Raw genomic sequence first — 19,478 nt, forward strand, 5'->3', positions numbered from 1 at the left:
CAAGCAGTATTAGCCAACCTGTGACAGAACCTTTGGCTTGCAATGCCACTGTATTGAAAATGCATTGAGGAAACTTAATCTGGTTAAATTACTGCGTAGATTCTGCATAACCTTCTAGTGTAAGTAAAGTCATAAATGCCTTTCAGAAACATGTTTGAAGAATGAGTGGAAAAATTGATTTGAGTGCAACATTTTCAGAAAAAATATCTGGATAAATTAATTACCAAGAATGCCATGTCTAAGAGAACACCCTGTGTAAGAGGATAAAAGAAAAAAATAATACGGATGAGTGCATGGAAGAAGCGTAACCTGAATTATCCTCTTTCGTATTTCTAAAGAGACTAAACATAAGGTTGGTTACATTTCAACAGGATAATAAGAATGCCTAGAAAGATTTTTTCCACCCTCTCCTCACTACAAATCCATTGTTATGAAATAGCCAGGCAATGTGCTCCCTACAATGGTAAAGAGCATCTCTGTAGTCCTCCCATGTCGCCTGACCTCACTTCCAGTGTCTGTATTCTTTTTTTTTTTCCATCTAAACTCTAGCGGATTCCTGCTTAGCCATGCCAGCCTTCTTCCTCATCTCCTTGACTTCCCACATTTTGAAATTATCCTTTTAATGTGCTTCCAGTCTGCAAACGTTTGCTTCAAAGATTATGGTATTTCCTTTAGTAAAACTTAGCTTTCTGGTGCTATTCTCCCTCTGCTCCTGTGCTTTGGGTCTGAAACTTTAGTTACTTTTAAACTTTGCTTAATCTGTATTAGATATGATACTCGTTTTAGTGGTGTGTATTTGCTAGATGTCTTAATGTCATCTTCAGCTTGAGATGAAAATTGGAACGTTGACTCCACAGATGGTTTATGTAGTTAAGCTTGGGATGGAGATTGCAACTATAATCATTATTAACAGTATACAATATTATATTAATGTATATAAACATATATAACTTATTAATCATATATAGCTAGTTCCATGCTACCCAAAATCCATGGTTGTGAGTCTGCTATTATTAATTCCTACCAATGCTTTGCTTTTATTAAGGTTCATATTTGTAACATGGCTGTTTCTTGCTTTGACTGTCATCGTATTGTCTGTTAAATATCCCTTATTCCCTTTGAGTTTGAATAGGTTAAGAATTAGCACATACATCAATTTTTTCTGGAACCCACCTATTGCTTTAAGATAGACCACATATAAAACCCTAGTTAATACATAAATCAAAACTTTACTGTGTTCTTCTTCCTATTGAAACTTTCATGTAATTTCAGTGGCTTTTTTCCACTTCTTGCACCGCTTGTGTCCAAAACACATTTATTCCAATTTCTCAGGTGCCTATTTCAGACTGTTTTAATGTGTGCTTTCTCTCAATATCACTCATTTAAAAAAACAATAATTTGTACAGAAATTTTCAGAAGATTCATATTTCTAATGTATTATGAATTTTGAGCATCTGACTCAGGCACGTGTCTTCAAACTTAAATAACAATTCTTAATGAAAAGAATTGCTGAATTTTATGTGAACTAGCATGAGAAATCTACAGGTAGGACTGAATTGCCAACTCAGAATGACTGCATGTCCCCTGCATAGCGTACTTTTGTGTTAAATATGGTAGCGTCCAACAATATTTCAAAAAATAAAGGAAAACACATGGGTTATAAATTGGTAATTCCATGTTGAAAAATACTGACTTTCATTTGAGATTAAGCTGTTCAAAATAATACTTTTTTTCTACCTGAGTGTCCTGGCGTGATTTGCTTAGTATTTTTGATGGTCACCTGCTGCCAGGGAATGGTTTGCTGCTAAAACTGTGAAACTGAAAGAACAGATTTTTTGGAAGAGAAATTTATTCGTAAATTACTTACTGTAAGAACAGACTGCTCTTAAATTAATGTTAAGTGATTTTATGCGTGAGTTGAAAAGCAGTTTTCTTTGTGGAAGGTGTTTATTGAGCAAAGGATGTTTAGTTTCAATAAGCTGTATACGAACTAAAATTCTGGAACGTAGTGTTGCATAATACTGTGCCAAAAGCAAAGCTGCACTTCTTTGCAGGCGTTTAATCCCAATGGTTAGATTCAGCTTCCCTTGCTCCTCAGCAGTCGTGTTTTTTTAATTCTAGTTGGGACTTTCCCATGCGGATTTCCCTGTAGTTTCTCGTGTTGCAGCTAATTTGTGTTCTGAGTAATTCATAAGAAGAAGTGGGAGAGAGGAGTGATTATCCCTATCAGAGAGTAAAAAATGGGAGAGAGGAATGAATCTGTTATCAATCGAAAGTTTTTTCTAGTCAAAGGCAAGTGCTAACTCATGAGAGCTGTTAATGAAGCAATGTGGAGCTACTCCCTCTGCTTTTACCTCCCAGTTGAATGGTAACTCTTGTAGGAGTTTGACCTGCTATAAGAAATCAACAACCACTCTGGTTCTTGGGGTTTCATAATGTCAGAAGAAGAATCTGCATGAAAATCGGTCGTGAGGTACATAAGCTGGTCTCAGATTGCTCTTGCTCTAAAGCCTTAAATAGCAAGTTAAATACTGTACTGTCTGAGGTCCTGGAGTGGACAAACCACATCATTTGAATCTGGATGCAAGCAACAACACGACTAGGTTCCTTTTGCTGTGCCAAGCACACAGTGCTTCGTGCAACAACATATTCAGCTGGGTTTTTGCAGTGCCATACAAATAAAAAAAAAAAAAAGAGGGGTTCTTATTTTTCCTCTCTAACTTACCAGTTGAAAGGTATCTTATTTGAGGGCATTGGAAACTTTTTTTAAAATTTTTAAGGTGCTAGCGAATAACTACTGAGTTAAGCCAAATGAGCCATTTAGAACACATGCCAATTTTGTAAAGTATATGTTGTTGACAGAAAGTAGGGGTGCAGTGCCAAGTACGTATTTTTTTAATAGTGAAGTGGAGAATGAACATTTTCATTGTACTATGCCAGTAGGGGTTCAGGAACAAATGGGGAAAATCATCTTACAAAACACCACCAAGACATAAAACTTGATATTTGGACCAGTATTCTGTTGCTTTATAAAAACGTGTATTTTAAGATATCAGTATTAGAAGTGTTTGGAGTTTTTCTAGCTTTGTGCCACACAGTTTGAAAATCCTAAGTAGGCACTTGATGAATCAGCGTCTTTCCATTCCTTTCTGCCCTACAAAGACTGCACATTTTAAGAAGGTTGTGTTTCTATGAATTGAGAACATACGAGCCAAAAAAAAAAAACCCCACTGAATCACCAGAAGTAGTAAGTAGCGGGGTATGATTTTCAAAAAATAAACAAAATCCAATCCTAGTTGTTACATCACTAAGACACTGAAGAGCAATCTCAGCTTTCCCTTGCTTTGGTTTTTATATTTAATTGAATCATTTTTTCTGTGGCTGCAATTCTGCAGTTTTCCATATGCGTTTGAGCATTTACATCACTTTATCATTTTCTCTACCTCAGTAGAGGGGGGGGGGGAAAGCATTGCGTTTTGGGCCAGGTGGGGAAGGCTTAGGTCAGCAGACTTTATTGGTGTCACTGTGCACTGAGCTGAAGAATTTGGGATGTGAAAGAAGGACTGTGTTCCATCTGGGTGAAAGAGCCATGTCAGTTAGGGTTCAGTTTGCTATGTTTTTTGAGCTTTCCATATGATCTCATCACTGGAGGAGGAAAGTATATTCTCCCATAAGAATAATCTGGAGGAGGAAAGTATATTCTCCCATAAGAATAATCTTATACTTACGATTCCTTACTACTATGTTTTTTTTTCTGTGAGCTTTTTGAGTGCCAGACCTCCCCTTACTTCCCCCCACACCCAACAAAAGCCAAACACCCTGTCTTTAGCTTTATATAGTATAGCTGTAGGTGGACTTATCCAGAATAATGATTGGGTTTAACAATCAGTCTTACGTTTTTGTCTATAGAAGAACTGTTCCTAACATACATTTATCTAGCTATTTGTCAAGCTTTAGATTTTGGGAAGAGAGCTTGTATGCTTCTCCTTCCTGAGGTTTGGTAAGCACTGTTTTGCATGAATCCTCCCTTGTCTAGATATAATTTCATACGCTTAGTTTAGTAAATTTACTTGGGAATAGATAATCGTTTAATTTTACTTAAAGATTTAGATTGTCACTTTGGTTCCCCAACCCGCTTCCCCAGTAAGTTGGCAGTCAGCTCTTGAACAGCTGTGTGTTTTGGCAGCCGCATGTGAAGCTGGAGAGAGTTGCCTTCCCTTATTCTCCTGCGTACCCCAGTGAATGTTTTTGTTGGGGAGGTATAGGCTAGTCCAAGTATAACCGTTACACCAGTACAACATGTGAGAAAAAGAAAAAAAATTGTAGAGGCAAGTAAACAAAGGATGCCTTTGAAGGCCTAATGACATGGCAAAGAGATGAAAACCTTTTCCTTTTGTTCTGGAATGTGACCGCAGAGAATTTGTTCGTTTCCCTAGTCTGTCCATAAAAATAAGTCTTGTAATCACACCGAAGTGGTTTTGATGCAGTGAAGGAACATGGACATTTAAAAAAATGTATTATAGAGCTCATGTATAAATACTGAGGTGAGTGAAGGTCTGTCATGTTGGAAATGCAACAGAGAAGTGTAATAAGCTCGGAGAGCAAGAAATGTAACAGGCAGTCTTGTGATTCATTTGGCTCCTGCACCTTTGAACTGAAGTTCATGTTTAGTAGAGGAATACAAAGGGTGTTGGGTCAAGTTCTAGTAACAGCCTTTATGTTAAATTTGGCATTTTCCCAGGAGAGGGTGGATCAAGGAAAGCAAACTAAACCTTGTTTTTTTATTAGACTTGTCAAGGACGTAGTAATGAGCTACTTGTATAGGTATTGATTTGGTGTCGTCCCTTCAGGTTAGTGGAGTATGGATCTTATTTTTAAAATGTGAATTATTTTGGGGGACTTAAATACTTAGTTTATGATGTCCCATTGCTGCAATGTAATGTGCTATGCTCAAATGCTGAGCTATCACATAAGCACTGAAGAGAAGACCTAAGGATTCTTACTTGCTAAAGCTCACATATTCATGCTCTACTTGAAAAATAAAGAAGTAACCATTTTAGAGTGTAGAATTTTTATGAAGGGAAAGAAATTGAGTTAATCTCCCCTGCATCTAGTAATGTACAGTTATTGAACCTTGGAAAAAAAAAAAAGCTAGCACACCGTGGTGATTTAATTTGTTTCTGATGGTGGTAGTTTCATTTTTCTGTCTTAACTACTGCAGGCTGGTAAACAGAGTGATGGATGGGGGGAACTGCTAGCAGGAAAGGAGTTTATCATCTTCTTCAGTTTGATACCTGGATATGAAAATTACAGGTCAGGAACATTAAAGGTTTAGCTTTAGGATTTGTGTGAAATGATGGCAGAGTGCTTATTTTGTAATAATAGAATAGGTCAACTGGAAATCGTTCATATTTGCCATGTTTTTAAAGGATGTGAATCATCTTGTATCTTTATATGTGTAAGAATAACCCACTACTATTAAAAAAAATTTCAAATGAAGCATGAAATATTTGTGATCGAGACTTTTGTGTAATATTTCCAGTTATAAGGCATAGCCTGGGAAGTGTAAGAATAGTTTGAACAATTGTTAAAGAAAAGATAAAAACGGTACTCAAAGTTATCTTATTTGTGCTCATGAATTGTGCTACTTGAATACCAAATAGCTGTAAAACGAGTAGTATTTTTTCTTATGTTAAATAAAATTATGTAAAAATAGAGCTTTTGTGAAAACTTGGACTTGTGGAAGGACTGTGACAGAGCAGAGAATAAGAAGGCTAAATTTGATGGTCTGTGCTACTAATTAAGTCTGCTCATTTACCATTACTTAATCATTCTTTGGTTCTACCTTGATTATTATTGAAACATATTAGCTTATACTCAGTGTCTCCAGTTTTTAATAGAATCTAAGTGAAGTTTTGTCTGCCACGTGATTGTGAATCTGAGGTCCATGCGTTTTTTTTTTTTGACGAACACTCTGTAGACCCAATGGCTTTGCTTACAAATCAGTATCTAGGTCCTGTCATTCACCTGGGGGTTTATCATGCCTGTGTTGAATCCAGATTCAAATGTAGCAAAGCTATGTTTTGGGTTCAGAAATTGTTGTAAGTTTTCTGTAATACTGCTATGTGTTTTAGAAAACCACAATTATTTGTTTTGTGCTTTGTGAACAATGCAGAGTCTTCCTGGATTTGAACATTGGTAAGATAGTTATGTGCCAGAATCCTCTAAATAGAGAGTATGTTCTTGAATCCAGAATGTTCTTGAATTGTCCTCCTCTCAGATGAGGGAATGTTCTTATCTACCTGTGGCATGCTTTTTAAGGGGACTGTGAAGCACTTGAAACTTGCAGCAAAGTTTATTTTAAGAAGAACCAGAGTTTTTGCATCTAAGCTTTCCTTGTGGATCAGATGTGATCCTTTCGGTCTAGGTGGTATATTTAGATATACAACATTTCTTTTCTCAGTATAGTTCATATATTATAATTTTGCTATACCTATATTGAACTACTTTCGGTCTAGAAAAAGGATGGCCTAATTGGATGTCGTTATCCTATTACGATCTTAGGCGATGAGGCTAGAATATGTGCAGTTTTAGAACTGCAAGCGTATTTCCTCATCTCATCTTGAATCTTTTGCTACCATGAGAAACACAATCTCTCTTCTCCCCTAAACTTGAAAACCATTTAAGCATTTTTCTAGTTGTCGTTGTTGACTGCCATTGCAAATGTGGTAGAAACTGATGCTATGTCAGTGTTATGTTTGACTGGTGCTTTGTCAAAAACATCATTATTGAAAGCTTACAAAACAGCTGGACGCACTGCAGTATTTTCTTGTGCCAGGAAATGGAAAATGAGATATTGGGAAATGTAGCATTTTTTTCTTTAAAAGATAGGTGAGGGGAATTTGTATTTTCCCACCTTCATGTTTTATGAACAAATATTTCATTACTGTCCCTGTGTAATTTATGAAGAATGCATGTCTCTTCAGCCATTTCCATTCTCCAAATGGCAGGCCACATTCCTTGCAAGCCAGACAGCTCGTGTTTTGGATAATGCTGGGTCTACAGGAGTGCAATGTTCAGAGAACTTGACTTACTGATAAGAAACCATTCTCTTCTATTTTTATTTCCTCTCTGCACTGGACATTTGCTGTAAAGACAATTTGTGTAGTTCCACCCTCACCCCTCCTAATTGTGTGCTTATGGTATGTTCAGCTTTCTTGTGTTTCTATTACGATGATGTTCATGATATGTTCCCTTCTAACTTTAGACTGTACCTTAGCTTCCAGATGACTGTCCACAGCTAATCCTCTTTATGGCAGCAATAAACTCTCCTGATGATAAAACTGTAGCTTTGAGTCATCAATAGAACTGTTCCTTAGGGAGCAAATAAAACATCTAGGTGTTGACTGCAGTAAAATGTCAAAACCAAAAAGCATTTCATTTGTGAGCCCATGAACTTGTGTGCTGAACTTCATCCTGGTGTGTGTGTGTGTATGTATATTTTTTAAATGCATGCATACATTTTTATTTGATTCCTTGTGCTAACAGGGGCTAGGGCCTTCCAAGCCTCCTCTTGTAGAAGTAATTGCCCCTGGAAAACAGAAATTGTATGGAGCTAGTACAACTACACCTTCTTTGTTCTTTGGTCTTTGTGGACAACTTCGTCTATGGTTTTAGCGTTTATTTAAAATTCATGGTTTGTGGTGAGGAGAAAGGAAAACATGCAGGGAGAAAACTGCTAAGAAAAGGTGCAAAAAAGTAAATCGCTTCTTGATCTTTCATTAGTCGTTATGCCTTCTTTGTCTTGGCCACAGATTTTCAGAATGGATGCCTGTAAGCAGAATGTCAAAGTGCTAGCAGTTTTGAATGTAGGAAAGAGGACTGTGCAAGGAGCATTCCTTTAACTTTTCAAGTAGAAAGGATTTAACCAAAAAGATAATTTGTCTTAAGTAACTTTTATGTTCTAATCTAAATTACTTGTATTTTAACAGTGAACAGAGTATCTGCCAAGCACGAGCTGCTGTAATGGTCTATGATGATGCCAATAAGAAATGGGTACCAGCTGGTGGATCAACTGGATTCAGCAGAGTTCATATATATCATCACACAGGCAACAACACATTCAGAGTAGTGGGCAGGAAGATTCAGGATCATCAGGTAAGTGAATCTTTGAAAACTTTGAATAGAAATTGTAAGCTATTTTTATGATTCTTTTTGACACTAAGAAATAGGTCTTCAGTAATGGGAACTGTAAATAGTAAACTTTTATTTTTAACTCAAGTAATGAAAACTGTATTGTGGCTTTTTCCCCCATCAGCTAAGTGTTTCATATACCTTCAAGGCAACATTCCTTGTACGTTCTTCACTGTTCCTATGTGCAGATACAAAGGGTAGGGAGGAAGACTTCTACACATGTCATCTGGTTCTCCTTTAACCAAAACGTTACTCTAAGAACTAATGTTCTTCCCTATTTTTATGCAGTTAGCTGCAGTCTACTTTGGTACCAACAGTTCTTTTTTTCTAGCTGTTTCTGTATTACAAAAAGTTGGATACCTGGTTTCTCATTTCCCCGATCAGTTAATTAAAACAAAAACAAACTTTAGATATTTGGTAATGCTGATCACCTACCACTTTGAGAAGTAGAGAAGAGAGTAGTAATGATCACATCTTAATTTCCTTGATGAAGAATTTAATAGATCTTGAATAAATGGCAAACTAGCACTCTGTTGTGAAATATGATCTGCCTTGTGATAGTTGGGGTGGAGTTATATCTATTATCCTCTTGTTTGAGGAGAATTTCTCTCACCTTTTCTTGATCTTTTATCAAGAAAACCTGAGACATGGAATGATAATCTCACGTGATTTATCACTAAACACATATTCCAAGTAATAAATAGTATCTGTGCATTTCCCTGAGGACAAATGTATATTTTTGCCATTAGTCAGGAGATAAAGCTGAGAGGATATGGTTATCCAAGTGCAATGCGATGTTCTTAGTGGTTGGCTTGCAGCAAATGGTTGTACTGCTGGCTAGAATTCACCAGCTTTTGTGTGAGCCATAACAGTCTTGCAAGATGATATCTTGCGATACATAGAAGAAATCCATGTAAACTGTTACTGAAAGCACTGCAAGTTAAGGGGTTCAGCAGCCACAGTAGGAAGGTGATAACTTGGTTAGAAAAATTCTCACAAGTACTTTGTGAAGTTGATGGAAAACCAAGGTGGTTTCTAAAAATCCAAATGCATGTTCACATGCTAGTAAAGAAACTGTTGATGTTACTACATTGCTGTTAGGAAATACCGCATCATTTGAAATGCGAATTACCAACTTTGGTAGTTTAAGCAGAAATACCTTACTGAACATTGTCCATCTTGTAGATTACAGGACTGAAATTAACCCACATGGTTAAGGAATAAAAACTAAATGAAGCTGAAACTTGTGATGAAACAGCACTTGAAACTGCTTTAATTTTTCATTATTATAGGTGGTAATAAATTGTGCCATTCCGAAAGGACTGAAGTACAATCAGGCTACACAGACCTTTCACCAATGGCGTGATGCAAGGCAAGTCTACGGTCTGAATTTTGGCAGCAAAGAAGATGCCAATGTCTTTGCAAGTGCCATGATGCATGCCTTAGAAGTATTGAATTCACAGGAAGCTGGTAAGTCTCTTAACTCTACTTTTGGAAGATTGATCAAATAGAGATGAAAAAAATGAAATCTTTATGCATAAAAGACAGTAAGTCTTGTTTCCAATCATGATTCAGCCTCCAGCCATTTTAATGATTTGGGTGTTTTGTCTGCATAATTGTTGCTGCTTAACAGTGATTCTCAACCTGATTGCCACCCACATAAATGGAATTCCTAAAAACTAAATTGATTTTCATGGGATTTATTACATGTAGAAACTTGCTGACTTATTTTGGTAAATAAGCACCTGACCAAGAAATCTATACCTCTTAATCACAGTACTTTTCAGTCTTCAGGTGGTGTCTATAATATATTCTATTTAGACATTACAGCAGATGGATCAGTATAGCACTGGGACACAGAGGGAGTTCTCATTTTATGAGACTTCTAGACTTTTGTGTTCATGTAACCAAAGAGTTCTTTTGTCCTCATTAATCTTTAAAGGTTGTCTGTGTAACAAGAGAGAGTATTTCTGTGCCAGGTTTCTTTCTCTTGTGTAGAAGAGAAGCTGTGGATAACCTTAGTAGGGCTGTCTCAACTACAGCAAAAAAGGGTGACTTGATAAAGTTCCTTTTCATTCTTACAGCTTTTTCAACACTTGCCTTTAGAAACTAAGCTAGCTAGACCAAACAGTGCTGTTATGCAGTACATGAGGCCGAAAAATAAAGGATACCTAGCAGTGTAAGGTGTCTTGCCAGATAAAATCATGCAGTTGTATATCATATTCTCCTGCCTACTAGTTGGATGTTTTCTCCTCTAAATCCTCCAGTTCTCCTTTCCCTAAGGGCTATTTGATTGTAAATATTTAATGCACTCCAACTGTTTATTATCTCACAAACCAACATGAGTGGTTGTAACCTTTAAGTTGTCTGAATTGTAAAGAGAATCTTTGTTTCTCCTTCCTGTGATTTTTGACTTGGTAGTAGTAGGTATAGGTGGAAATGTGTTAGCTGCATCACAAACCTAGTGGTTGGTGCTGTCAGCATTGGCGGAAATAACTGTTCTTACATAACTTTTGTGAGCCAAGAAAGAATGTGACTGGTTCATGTTGTCTATTAGTGACCTGTTTCACAGGCATATCGGTGCTCTAGCTTCCATCAAGATGAAATAAAAAGCAAACTTTAACGTAATGTGCCCTGAAAACACTTCAGCAGATGTCTGAAGATGATTAGATATGCACTGCTGCTTGTAAAAACATTCACAAGCACGCATATATAAGCTTTTTGTAAGCCCATTATCATTTTCTAACAATGTTGAAAGATAAGTCTTCATAATGTATCTGTTAGAATACTATTCCAAATTTTCATCAGTTGAGGGGTTTATTAGTGTATGGTCTGCATACTAAATATTTTGCCTTTTATCAATGTAAGAAGTAAAAAGAGATGATTGAGCAACCTGCTCTAGTGGAAGGTGTTCACACCCATGGCACAAAGGGGTTGGAATTAGGGGATCTTTAAGGTCCCTACCAATCCAAACAAGTCTATGATCCTATCTTTCTGAACATGACCACTTATATAAGGAAAGTATGATACTAAATGGCTTGCAGTTCAGAAACAAACTAATTGGACTCCTTGCTCTGAGTTAATGCATTTCTTATATCTGTAGTTGGATGTTACTGCACTCTTTTAAAATTATATAGTCTCCCTCTCCTGCATATATATGAAAAATGTTAGTGGTCTTTACTGGCATTATTTGAAATTTTATTGAGGATCTCTCTCCCTCTAGTGGATCTGCAAAAGCAAAGAAGTGGCGCATGTAGCACAGAGTGCAGTGACAGCCTTTTTGTCATTCTAATGAGTTTAGAATGCAGAGTGAAAGTGTTTGAAGTTATAGTAGAATAAAGCCATAACTGCAACTGGCAATTTTCTTACTAAAAAACCAACGTGGTACGTATGTCTCAAAGGACTATAAAGTGATGGGTGCCTTGTCAGTGGAATTGCTTGAAATATGCTGCATGTCTAGTCTTTTCTCTCCCTGATCTACAGTACTGAACATATGATCATTGTATTTTCTTTTAAGTTTGAACTCTGGTTATTTAAATAAATACAAAAGTCAGTGGGTTTTCACTCTGTTCTGCTTTGAATGGTTGTATTAACTAGTAGCTATGCAACCAGACGCTGTTCTTCTGGCTAGTTGAGGAGACCATAGGCTACCTGCACACCAGAAAAGAAAGACAATATGCAGGAGTGTACATTAGCCTAGAATTTTAAGGTAGGCTACTAAAGCTACAAACCCATGCCACATACCTTTTAGGAAACGTACTCAAAATCACAGAGTCATCTAGGTTGGAAGGGACCTCGAAGATCACCGAGTCCAACCTCTGACCTAACACTAACAAGTCCTCCACTAAACCATATCACTAAGCTCAACATCTAAACGTCTTTTAGAGACCTCCAGGGATGGTGACTCGACCACTTCCCTGGGCAGCCCATTCCAATGCCTAGCAACCCTTTTGGTAAAGAAGTTTTTCTTAATATCCAACCTAAACCTCCCCTGGCGCAACTTTAGCCCATTCCCCCTTGTCCTGTCACCAGGCATGTGGGAGAATAGACCAACCCCTACCTCTCTACAGCCTCCTTTAAGGTACCTGTAGAGAGCGATGAGGTCTCCCCTGAGCCTCCTCTTCTCCAGGCTGAACAACCCCAGCTCCCTCAGCCGCTCCTCGTAAGACTTGTTCTCCAGATCCCTCACCAGCTTCATTGCCCTTCTTTGGACTCGGTGGAGCACCTCCATGTCCTTCTTGTAGTGAGGAGCCCAAAACTGAACACAGCACTCGAGGTGCGGCCTCACCAGAGCCAAGTATGGGGGGACGATCATCTCCCTGCTCCTGCTGGCCATGCTGTTTCTTATACAAGCCAGGATGCTGTTGGCCTTCTTGGCCACCTGAGCACACTGCTGGCTCATATTCAGCTGCCTATCAACCAGTACTCCCAGGTCCTTCTCTGCCAGGCAGCTTTCCAACCACTCATCTCCCAGCCTGTAGCGCTGCTTGGGGTTGTTGTGCCCCAGGTGCAGGACCCGGCACTTGGCCTTGTTGAACTTCATACAGTTGGCTTCAGCCCATCGGTCCAGCCTATCCAGATCCTCCTGCAGAGCCTTCCTACCCTCAAGCAGATCGAAGCATGCACCTAACTTGGTGTCATCTGCAAACTTACTGAGGGTGCACTCGATCCCCTCATCCAAATCACTGATAGAAATATTAAAGAGAACTGGCCCTAGTACTGAGTCCTGGGGGACTCCACTAATGACCGCCCTCCGACTGGATTTAACTCCATTCACCACAACTCCTTGGGCCCAGCTATCCAGCCAGTTTTTAACCCAATGAAGCATACACCAGTCCAAGCCATGAACAGACATTTTCTTCAGGAGAATGCTATGGGAAACAAAAAAAATGAACCAAACTTTCTTCAGTTGATACTTGGGAGAATTTTGAAAGACTTCATTTCATTAAGTAATTGTCTGAGGCAATTACTGCACCTTAATCAAATGACAAATGTGTCAGCAGTTCAAGAGATCATTTGAAGAGGATTTCTGGCTTTAAGGTTGCATGCTGTGTGTTCAGGTATTCAGTGAATGGTCTTAAATGTCTGGAATAAAGATGTCTGGTTTCTGTTCTGTATAGATTTTGCATCGCGTTACAAAAAATTTCATATCTCCATTAAATAGAGCTCAGTGTTGCTATCAAAGTGACTCTGGAATGAGAGAAGAGCCACAATGAAAGGAAATGAGATGAGTGAGAAAATTCTCCGATGTCTGAGAAAATTGATTATTCCTTTGACGGAATAAGGGCAAATAAGTAAATTATGCTTTGGGAGATGGGAAGAAGGAAGATGTATCACAGAATCACAGAGTGGCTTTCGTTGGAAGGGACCTTTAAAGATCACTTAATTCCAACCCCCTTGCCATGGGCAGGGATGCCACCCACCAGATCAGGTTGCCTGGGGCCCCGTCTAACCTGGCCTTGAACATCTCCAGGGATGAGGCATCCACAGCTTCTCTGGGCAACCTGTTCCAGTGCCTCACCACTCTCTGAGTGAAGAATTTCCTCCTAACATCTAATCTACATCTCTCCCTTCTTTTAGTTTAAAACCATTTCCCTATATCCTATCACAATCTGCCAGTGTAAAAAGTTGCTCTCTGTCTTTTCTATAAACACTCTTTAAGTATTGAAAGGCTGCATTGAGGAGCCTTCTCTTCTTCAGGTTGAACACCCCCAGCTCTCAGCCTTTCTTCATAGGAGGGGTGCTCCAGCCCTCTGATCATCTTTGTGGCCCTCCTCTGGACCTGCTCTAACAGCTCCACATCCTTCTTGTGCTGTCCACTCCTCTGTTCATGCAGCCCAGGATGCAGTTGGCCTTCTGGGCTGCAAGCGCTCACTGCTGGCTCATGTCAAGCTTTTCATCCACCAGAACCCCCCAAGTCCTTCTTTGCAGGGCTCCTCTCAGTGAGTTCTTCTCTCAGTCTGTACTGATCTCTGGAATTGCCCCGAGACCGATGAAGCACTTCGCACTTGGACTTGTTGAACCTCATTGGGTTCACAGGGGCCCAATTCTCAAGCTTGTCCAGGTCCTCTTGAATGGTATCCCTTCCTTCTGTTGTATCAGCTGCACCACACAGGTTGGTGTCATTAGCAACCTTGCTGAGGGTGCACTCAATCCTATTGTCTATGTCGTTTCTAAAGATATTAAACAGCACTGGTCCCAAGATGGACCCCTGGAGGGATACCACTTGTCACTGGCCTCCACCTGGACATAGAGACAATGACCTCAACTCTCTGAGTATGGCTGTCTAGCCAATTTTTTTATCCACCTTTCAAACTCTTAACTCTACAATTTTAAAGATAAGGATGTCATGTGGGACCATGTCAAGGGCCTTATAGAAGTCAGTCGGTCTTCCCTTGTCTACTGATGCAGTCACTCCATCACAGAAGGCCATCAGATTGGTCAGGCATGATTTGCCCTTGGTGAAGCTGTGCTGGCTGTCTCGGATCACCTCCTTGTCCTGCATGTGCCTTGACATTGCTTCCAGGAGGATCTGATCGGTGATCTTGCCAGGCACAGAGGTGAGACTTGCTGGTCCGTAGTTCCCTGGGTCCTCCTTTCTACCACTTTTAAAAATGTGAGTGATATTTCCCTTTTTCCAGTTACTGAAGGAGTGTGATGAGTGACTTTTCCAGTTACTTACCATATTGAGATGTGATGCAAAAAGTACCTTCCAGTTCACTGGGAAGTGGTATTATTTTGTGGGGCATCAGTCTTCAGCCCCAAAAAGGCCTTGATAAGAGAGAAGGAAAACAAGTATGAGATTGATATGTGTAATTTACATTTGAGGTGGTACTTAGGGTTGTTTGTTTGCAGATGAAAGGATATTTGAAAGATGTAACTGTCAACAAGACTATTTTGATTCTTTCTAATATAACTCAATGTATCTTACATTAATTGTTTTTTGTATGAATATTTAACAGTTAATTTGTTTTTTGTTATGATTTTAAATAATTTTGGGGCATTCTAGATAGAAAGGCCAGGATAGGAATGTCTTCAGTGAAACTGTTCTAATATTGCCTTAGGAGACGCTTTAATTCATAGGAAAATCAGGAGGAAGAGAAAGAAATATAGTTTCCCCCACAGTCTCTGTATTTTGCTGGCCTAACAGTAAAAACAAAATTGAGGTTACATTTCTTTAAAATCATTAGTAACCCTAGAAGTGAAGTTGTTCAATTATTAAATAACGAAACCTTTATGGAGAAAAGATGCATGCTTTATCCACAGCTTTGGAAATACACTGATCTGTGATCCTTTCTCTTATAGTGAAGATAGTTCATTAAATCACCCCTTATAGGGGAATGTGCTGACTTATAGACTGAATAATTTAGTATCTTTGGAAAATGCAAACTGGGATGAAAACTACAGTTGCCTAATTGGAATATGTGTAGAGACTATAGAAGGCTGAAATGAGAAATTTATGGGGAGGAGTAAGGAAGAGGGGGAGAAGAGCTCAAAATGTTTCTCACACTGTTGTTTCACATCATGCTACAACTTGTTTCAAGAGAAAAATGATTTTGCTGCAGTGAAGTAATTATGCTGTACCTGTACTCTGGCAGCCTTCTGGAACAGGCTGTCAGCACTGCTTGTCAGAACGGTAGTAATGTGATGTGCTATTATTACCTGGGTTGTCAGAAGTAGAAGAATATCTATTTTTGATGGTAAATTTTTCTTTTTGTTTTAAGTATGGGATTGATTAATTTTTTTTGTAGTTACTAGCTTCTATAATTCTGATTTATTGGCCAAACTATTGATCTAAAAGAAGTTCTAACTGTTTATTGGACAAAATACTTCCATTTCAATTGCATGTAAGATCATCCAGAGCATCGTTAATTTCAGCTGGGGTATTGAAGTGGAGGAGAAATTGCTAAGTTTTCAGGGTTGTACTCACCTTTAAGTATTGCCTTTGTGGTATTTTTGATGATTTTTGTAATTCTTGAGGGATTAGTGTTGTATCAAGTGAAAGTATTAAAGTTTGGGTGGGCAACCAAAAAGAATTTCATTAAAATTTGATAGTTGGTCTTAAATGCAGGGCAGCCATAGGTAGAAGCGTATTAGTTTTGTGAATAAGGTTTTGTTTAATAAATATCAGGGAGTGTCAAGAAGGGTTCATATTGTTGTCTTAAATATTATGTGTAGAAGTAGTAGCTATGTTATATCTGACATCTTTTGTAATCAGGGTGTTGTTATACATTCATTAACATAATTGTGAAAATTTAACTTTGTTATAAAGGCTCAATTATTTGATATTAATTAAAAATTGACAGTTATCACCTATAACATTGCTACTTAAAGAAACTTTTACAGAACTGGGGAAACAAGTAATAAATACCTTACTGATGGTGCTGATATATTTAACCTTTGATACTTTAAGATCATTTTTTTAAAGTTTGTTGGAGTGACCTTAGTACTCTATCCTGGAAGCTTTGTCTCCATCTCCCCCTACATAAAAGGGGGAAGCAGAGAGGGAAGCCACAAGCTTGCTTAAGGCCACCAAGTAAGCTTGTTCCCAAGCCAAGTGTAACACCCAACAGCCTTGTTTCCAAGGCTTTGCTGGCATTGATAGAAGGCTCTGCTCCCTTCACTAGAAACCTTATCTGTACTCAAATTCAAATATGTCTTATTGAATGTTTTTGTTATCCTTGGCCCCTTTTTATTAACTTGTGCAGCTAAAAGTACCTGTGAAGTGAAATGAAAAGCATTAATTTCTGTACAGGAAAAGCAACATAATCACCATTTGTTAAAATAAATCAAAACGAGTCAATTAATTCAACTGAAAGCACTTATAAAATGGGAGTCACATATGAAGAGGCAGATATTTGAAGGAATGGGAAGTCTTAACTGGAAGGTAATTAGCTTGAATAGAAGTACTAGAGTAGTTTTGTTGCTTATTAATGCCCTAGTGTTTGAGCATTGTAGCCTTGCTTATAAATCCATAATACAAACCCAGGTCTAGATGAGAGGTCTAGATGCCACTTTACTTTTGCTAAACACTAGTTAGCAACTTTCCCTAAATTTTGTTCTGTAATGTTCTACAATAGGACAGGCTCTGAATAGGAGGAGAAGGAAGTAGAGCGAAGTGAAATAGGTCATTTCCCCATGATCACTTTTCGTAGTACTTCCTAGTATCAATCTCTGAAGAAGTCTGCTTTCCATTTACTTAGAAAAATCTTCAAGCATTTATTAAAATACATCATTTGGTTTATTAAAGAAAACAAACACATTCTTATATTCCACAAGAAAACTACATCTTTTAACTCTGGCTTTGAACTTTTGCCTGGGGTGTGCTCTTCGCTTAGTAGGTGTGCTCGAATTGTCCTTTATCATCTTTAGAAAAGGTTTTCACTGTTATGCAATACTTATCTTTATAACATATGCCTATACAAATTAACTTGCTGTCTGCTTTCGTTTCATTCGTCCGTTGATAAACCATTCATACTTTGCTTTGTATATCAGACTATACGATGGGTATGTTACTTAGCTTTGGCACTGATACACTGAGAAATGAAACGGTGGAGATTCTTAATTACTGGGTTGTTCATATAATTGTTTCTCTAAGGCAAAAAATGAGGTCTTCACCTCAAACTAAAATTCACGTGTCATCCAGTTGACCAAGTTTTTCTAAAGATGCTAGATTAAAAAAAAAGATCGTCTTTAGATCCTGTACTCTTAGACTCTCTTTAAATGAACAGTACAGTAATTGCAGGTGTGTGTGTGTTGGCTTGGCCTATCCTTATATTGCCATCTCCCAAGGAAGCCTGTCCAGCTAAATGGAAATACACATTGTAGGTATATAACCTGTGATACATGTATTGTTCCTATCTTGAACAGTAAATATCCTGTTTTTTGTTAGCGTAGGAATGCAATGTCTTCTGGTGCTTTGTCAACACTGCCAACATCAGACAAGTGATATTAAAAGAAGCAGGATGGAGAGTTTCAGGTGAAACTCCAAAGCAGACAATATATTCGCAAACACCGGGGAAAAAAACTGGAAAGGCACTGAGAAAAACATGTTTCTATTGTCAACTTGCCAACTATACTTTCATAGTGTTGTGCAACTGGAATTAATAAATTCAGCTCTTGAATGGACATAGAGGTAAGAAGTCAATTTGAGGTGAAAAGGAAGTTAAGGAACTTGATAAACTACGACACCGGTTGTGGCTTAAATAAGGGATGCTCAGTTTGGCTCAAGCAGTCCCCAGCAGCTGGGTGTCATTCTTTGAGCTATGCCAGCATAGCTGTCTCCATGGCTGTGGGAAGAACCAGATCAGGTCCTGATTTAGCTGGGGAAAACAATTCTTTCAGGCTTTCCCCCCGGGATTTTTAATGCATTGGATTTTCAGTCCATCTCTCACTTGATAGTTGCCCCAACTGTTGTAGAGGAAGGGTGATGCAAACGTGAGAATAAGCTGAAAAGCAGAAAACCTTTAAACTGAACTACTGCTGAACAAATTAGTATATGAAATTATATCCTCTGTCAAAGTACACCACAGACCGCACCATCTGTACTTTCTTTAGAAAAAGAAAGATGTTAGATTTTCCTTAAAACTTGAAATGAACAGATGATTCAGCTGTATCTTCTACTTGGCTTGTACTGGTCTTTTGAAGATAAAGCGATTCTGTAGATGGAACAGACTTTTTGTCCAGGCAGGATCTGTGGATATTTATCTGGGTGCTTGATATTGCTAGTGTATCTTGAAGTGTTCAGAAACATCTAAGAAAGCTTTTTGTCACCTAGCTCCTGCTTGTTTGTTTATAGCATCTGTCCCCCTGTCTGGACAGTCCTGCTTTAGCAAGGAAGTGGTGGTCATGACTTCCTGCAGTAAATTAATTTTATAGCGTAAGAGATACCTTTCCCCTTGGGTACGTACCTTTAACTTGCTAGTGTCCATCAGCATGGTGGCTACTTCAGTGTGGGTTTACAGAAGGGATTTCCTTGGTGAACATTCCTAATGGCTTGGTAGCTCACCATTTCTTTCTTGAAAGCCTTTGGTCTACTAAGGTTGCATTTCCTTCTGGTAAAAACAAAAACAAAACATAAGTACTAAAACCAACTGTGTCAGGTTGCTTTGCAGGTGATTGCATTCAGCTTTCTTGCATGTATAGGTGTTAAAAAGCACCATAGCTTGCTGGAGTAGGTCAGCTTCCCACGTCACATTCTGCGAGGCTAACGGAGAATGTTTTTTTTGACTGAGAGTGAAAAGCTGGAGGTCATGAGAACAGGTTTTACTATGAAATTCTGTTTG

General features: G+C 38.4%; 1 protein-coding gene across 3 annotated transcripts in view; it reads left to right on the forward strand.

Moving 5' to 3' along the window:
* Positions 1 to 19,478, forward strand: part of ENAH (ENAH actin regulator) — a 99,740-nt gene that overhangs the window by 39,942 nt on the left and 40,320 nt on the right. For all 3 annotated transcript variants that reach the window (XM_035558240.2, XM_035558256.2, XM_035558230.2), the window contains 2 exons: positions 7,992 to 8,157; positions 9,486 to 9,663. In XM_035558240.2, coding sequence (XP_035414133.1) covers positions 8,026 to 8,157; positions 9,486 to 9,663 — 310 coding nt within the window. In that variant the 5' untranslated portion in view covers positions 7,992 to 8,025. The remainder of the gene's footprint in view (positions 1 to 7,991; positions 8,158 to 9,485; positions 9,664 to 19,478) is intronic.

This window comes from Cygnus atratus, chromosome 3 (genome assembly GCF_013377495.2).
Source record: "Cygnus atratus isolate AKBS03 ecotype Queensland, Australia chromosome 3, CAtr_DNAZoo_HiC_assembly, whole genome shotgun sequence".
NCBI classification, from domain to species: Eukaryota; Metazoa; Chordata; class Aves; order Anseriformes; family Anatidae; genus Cygnus; species Cygnus atratus.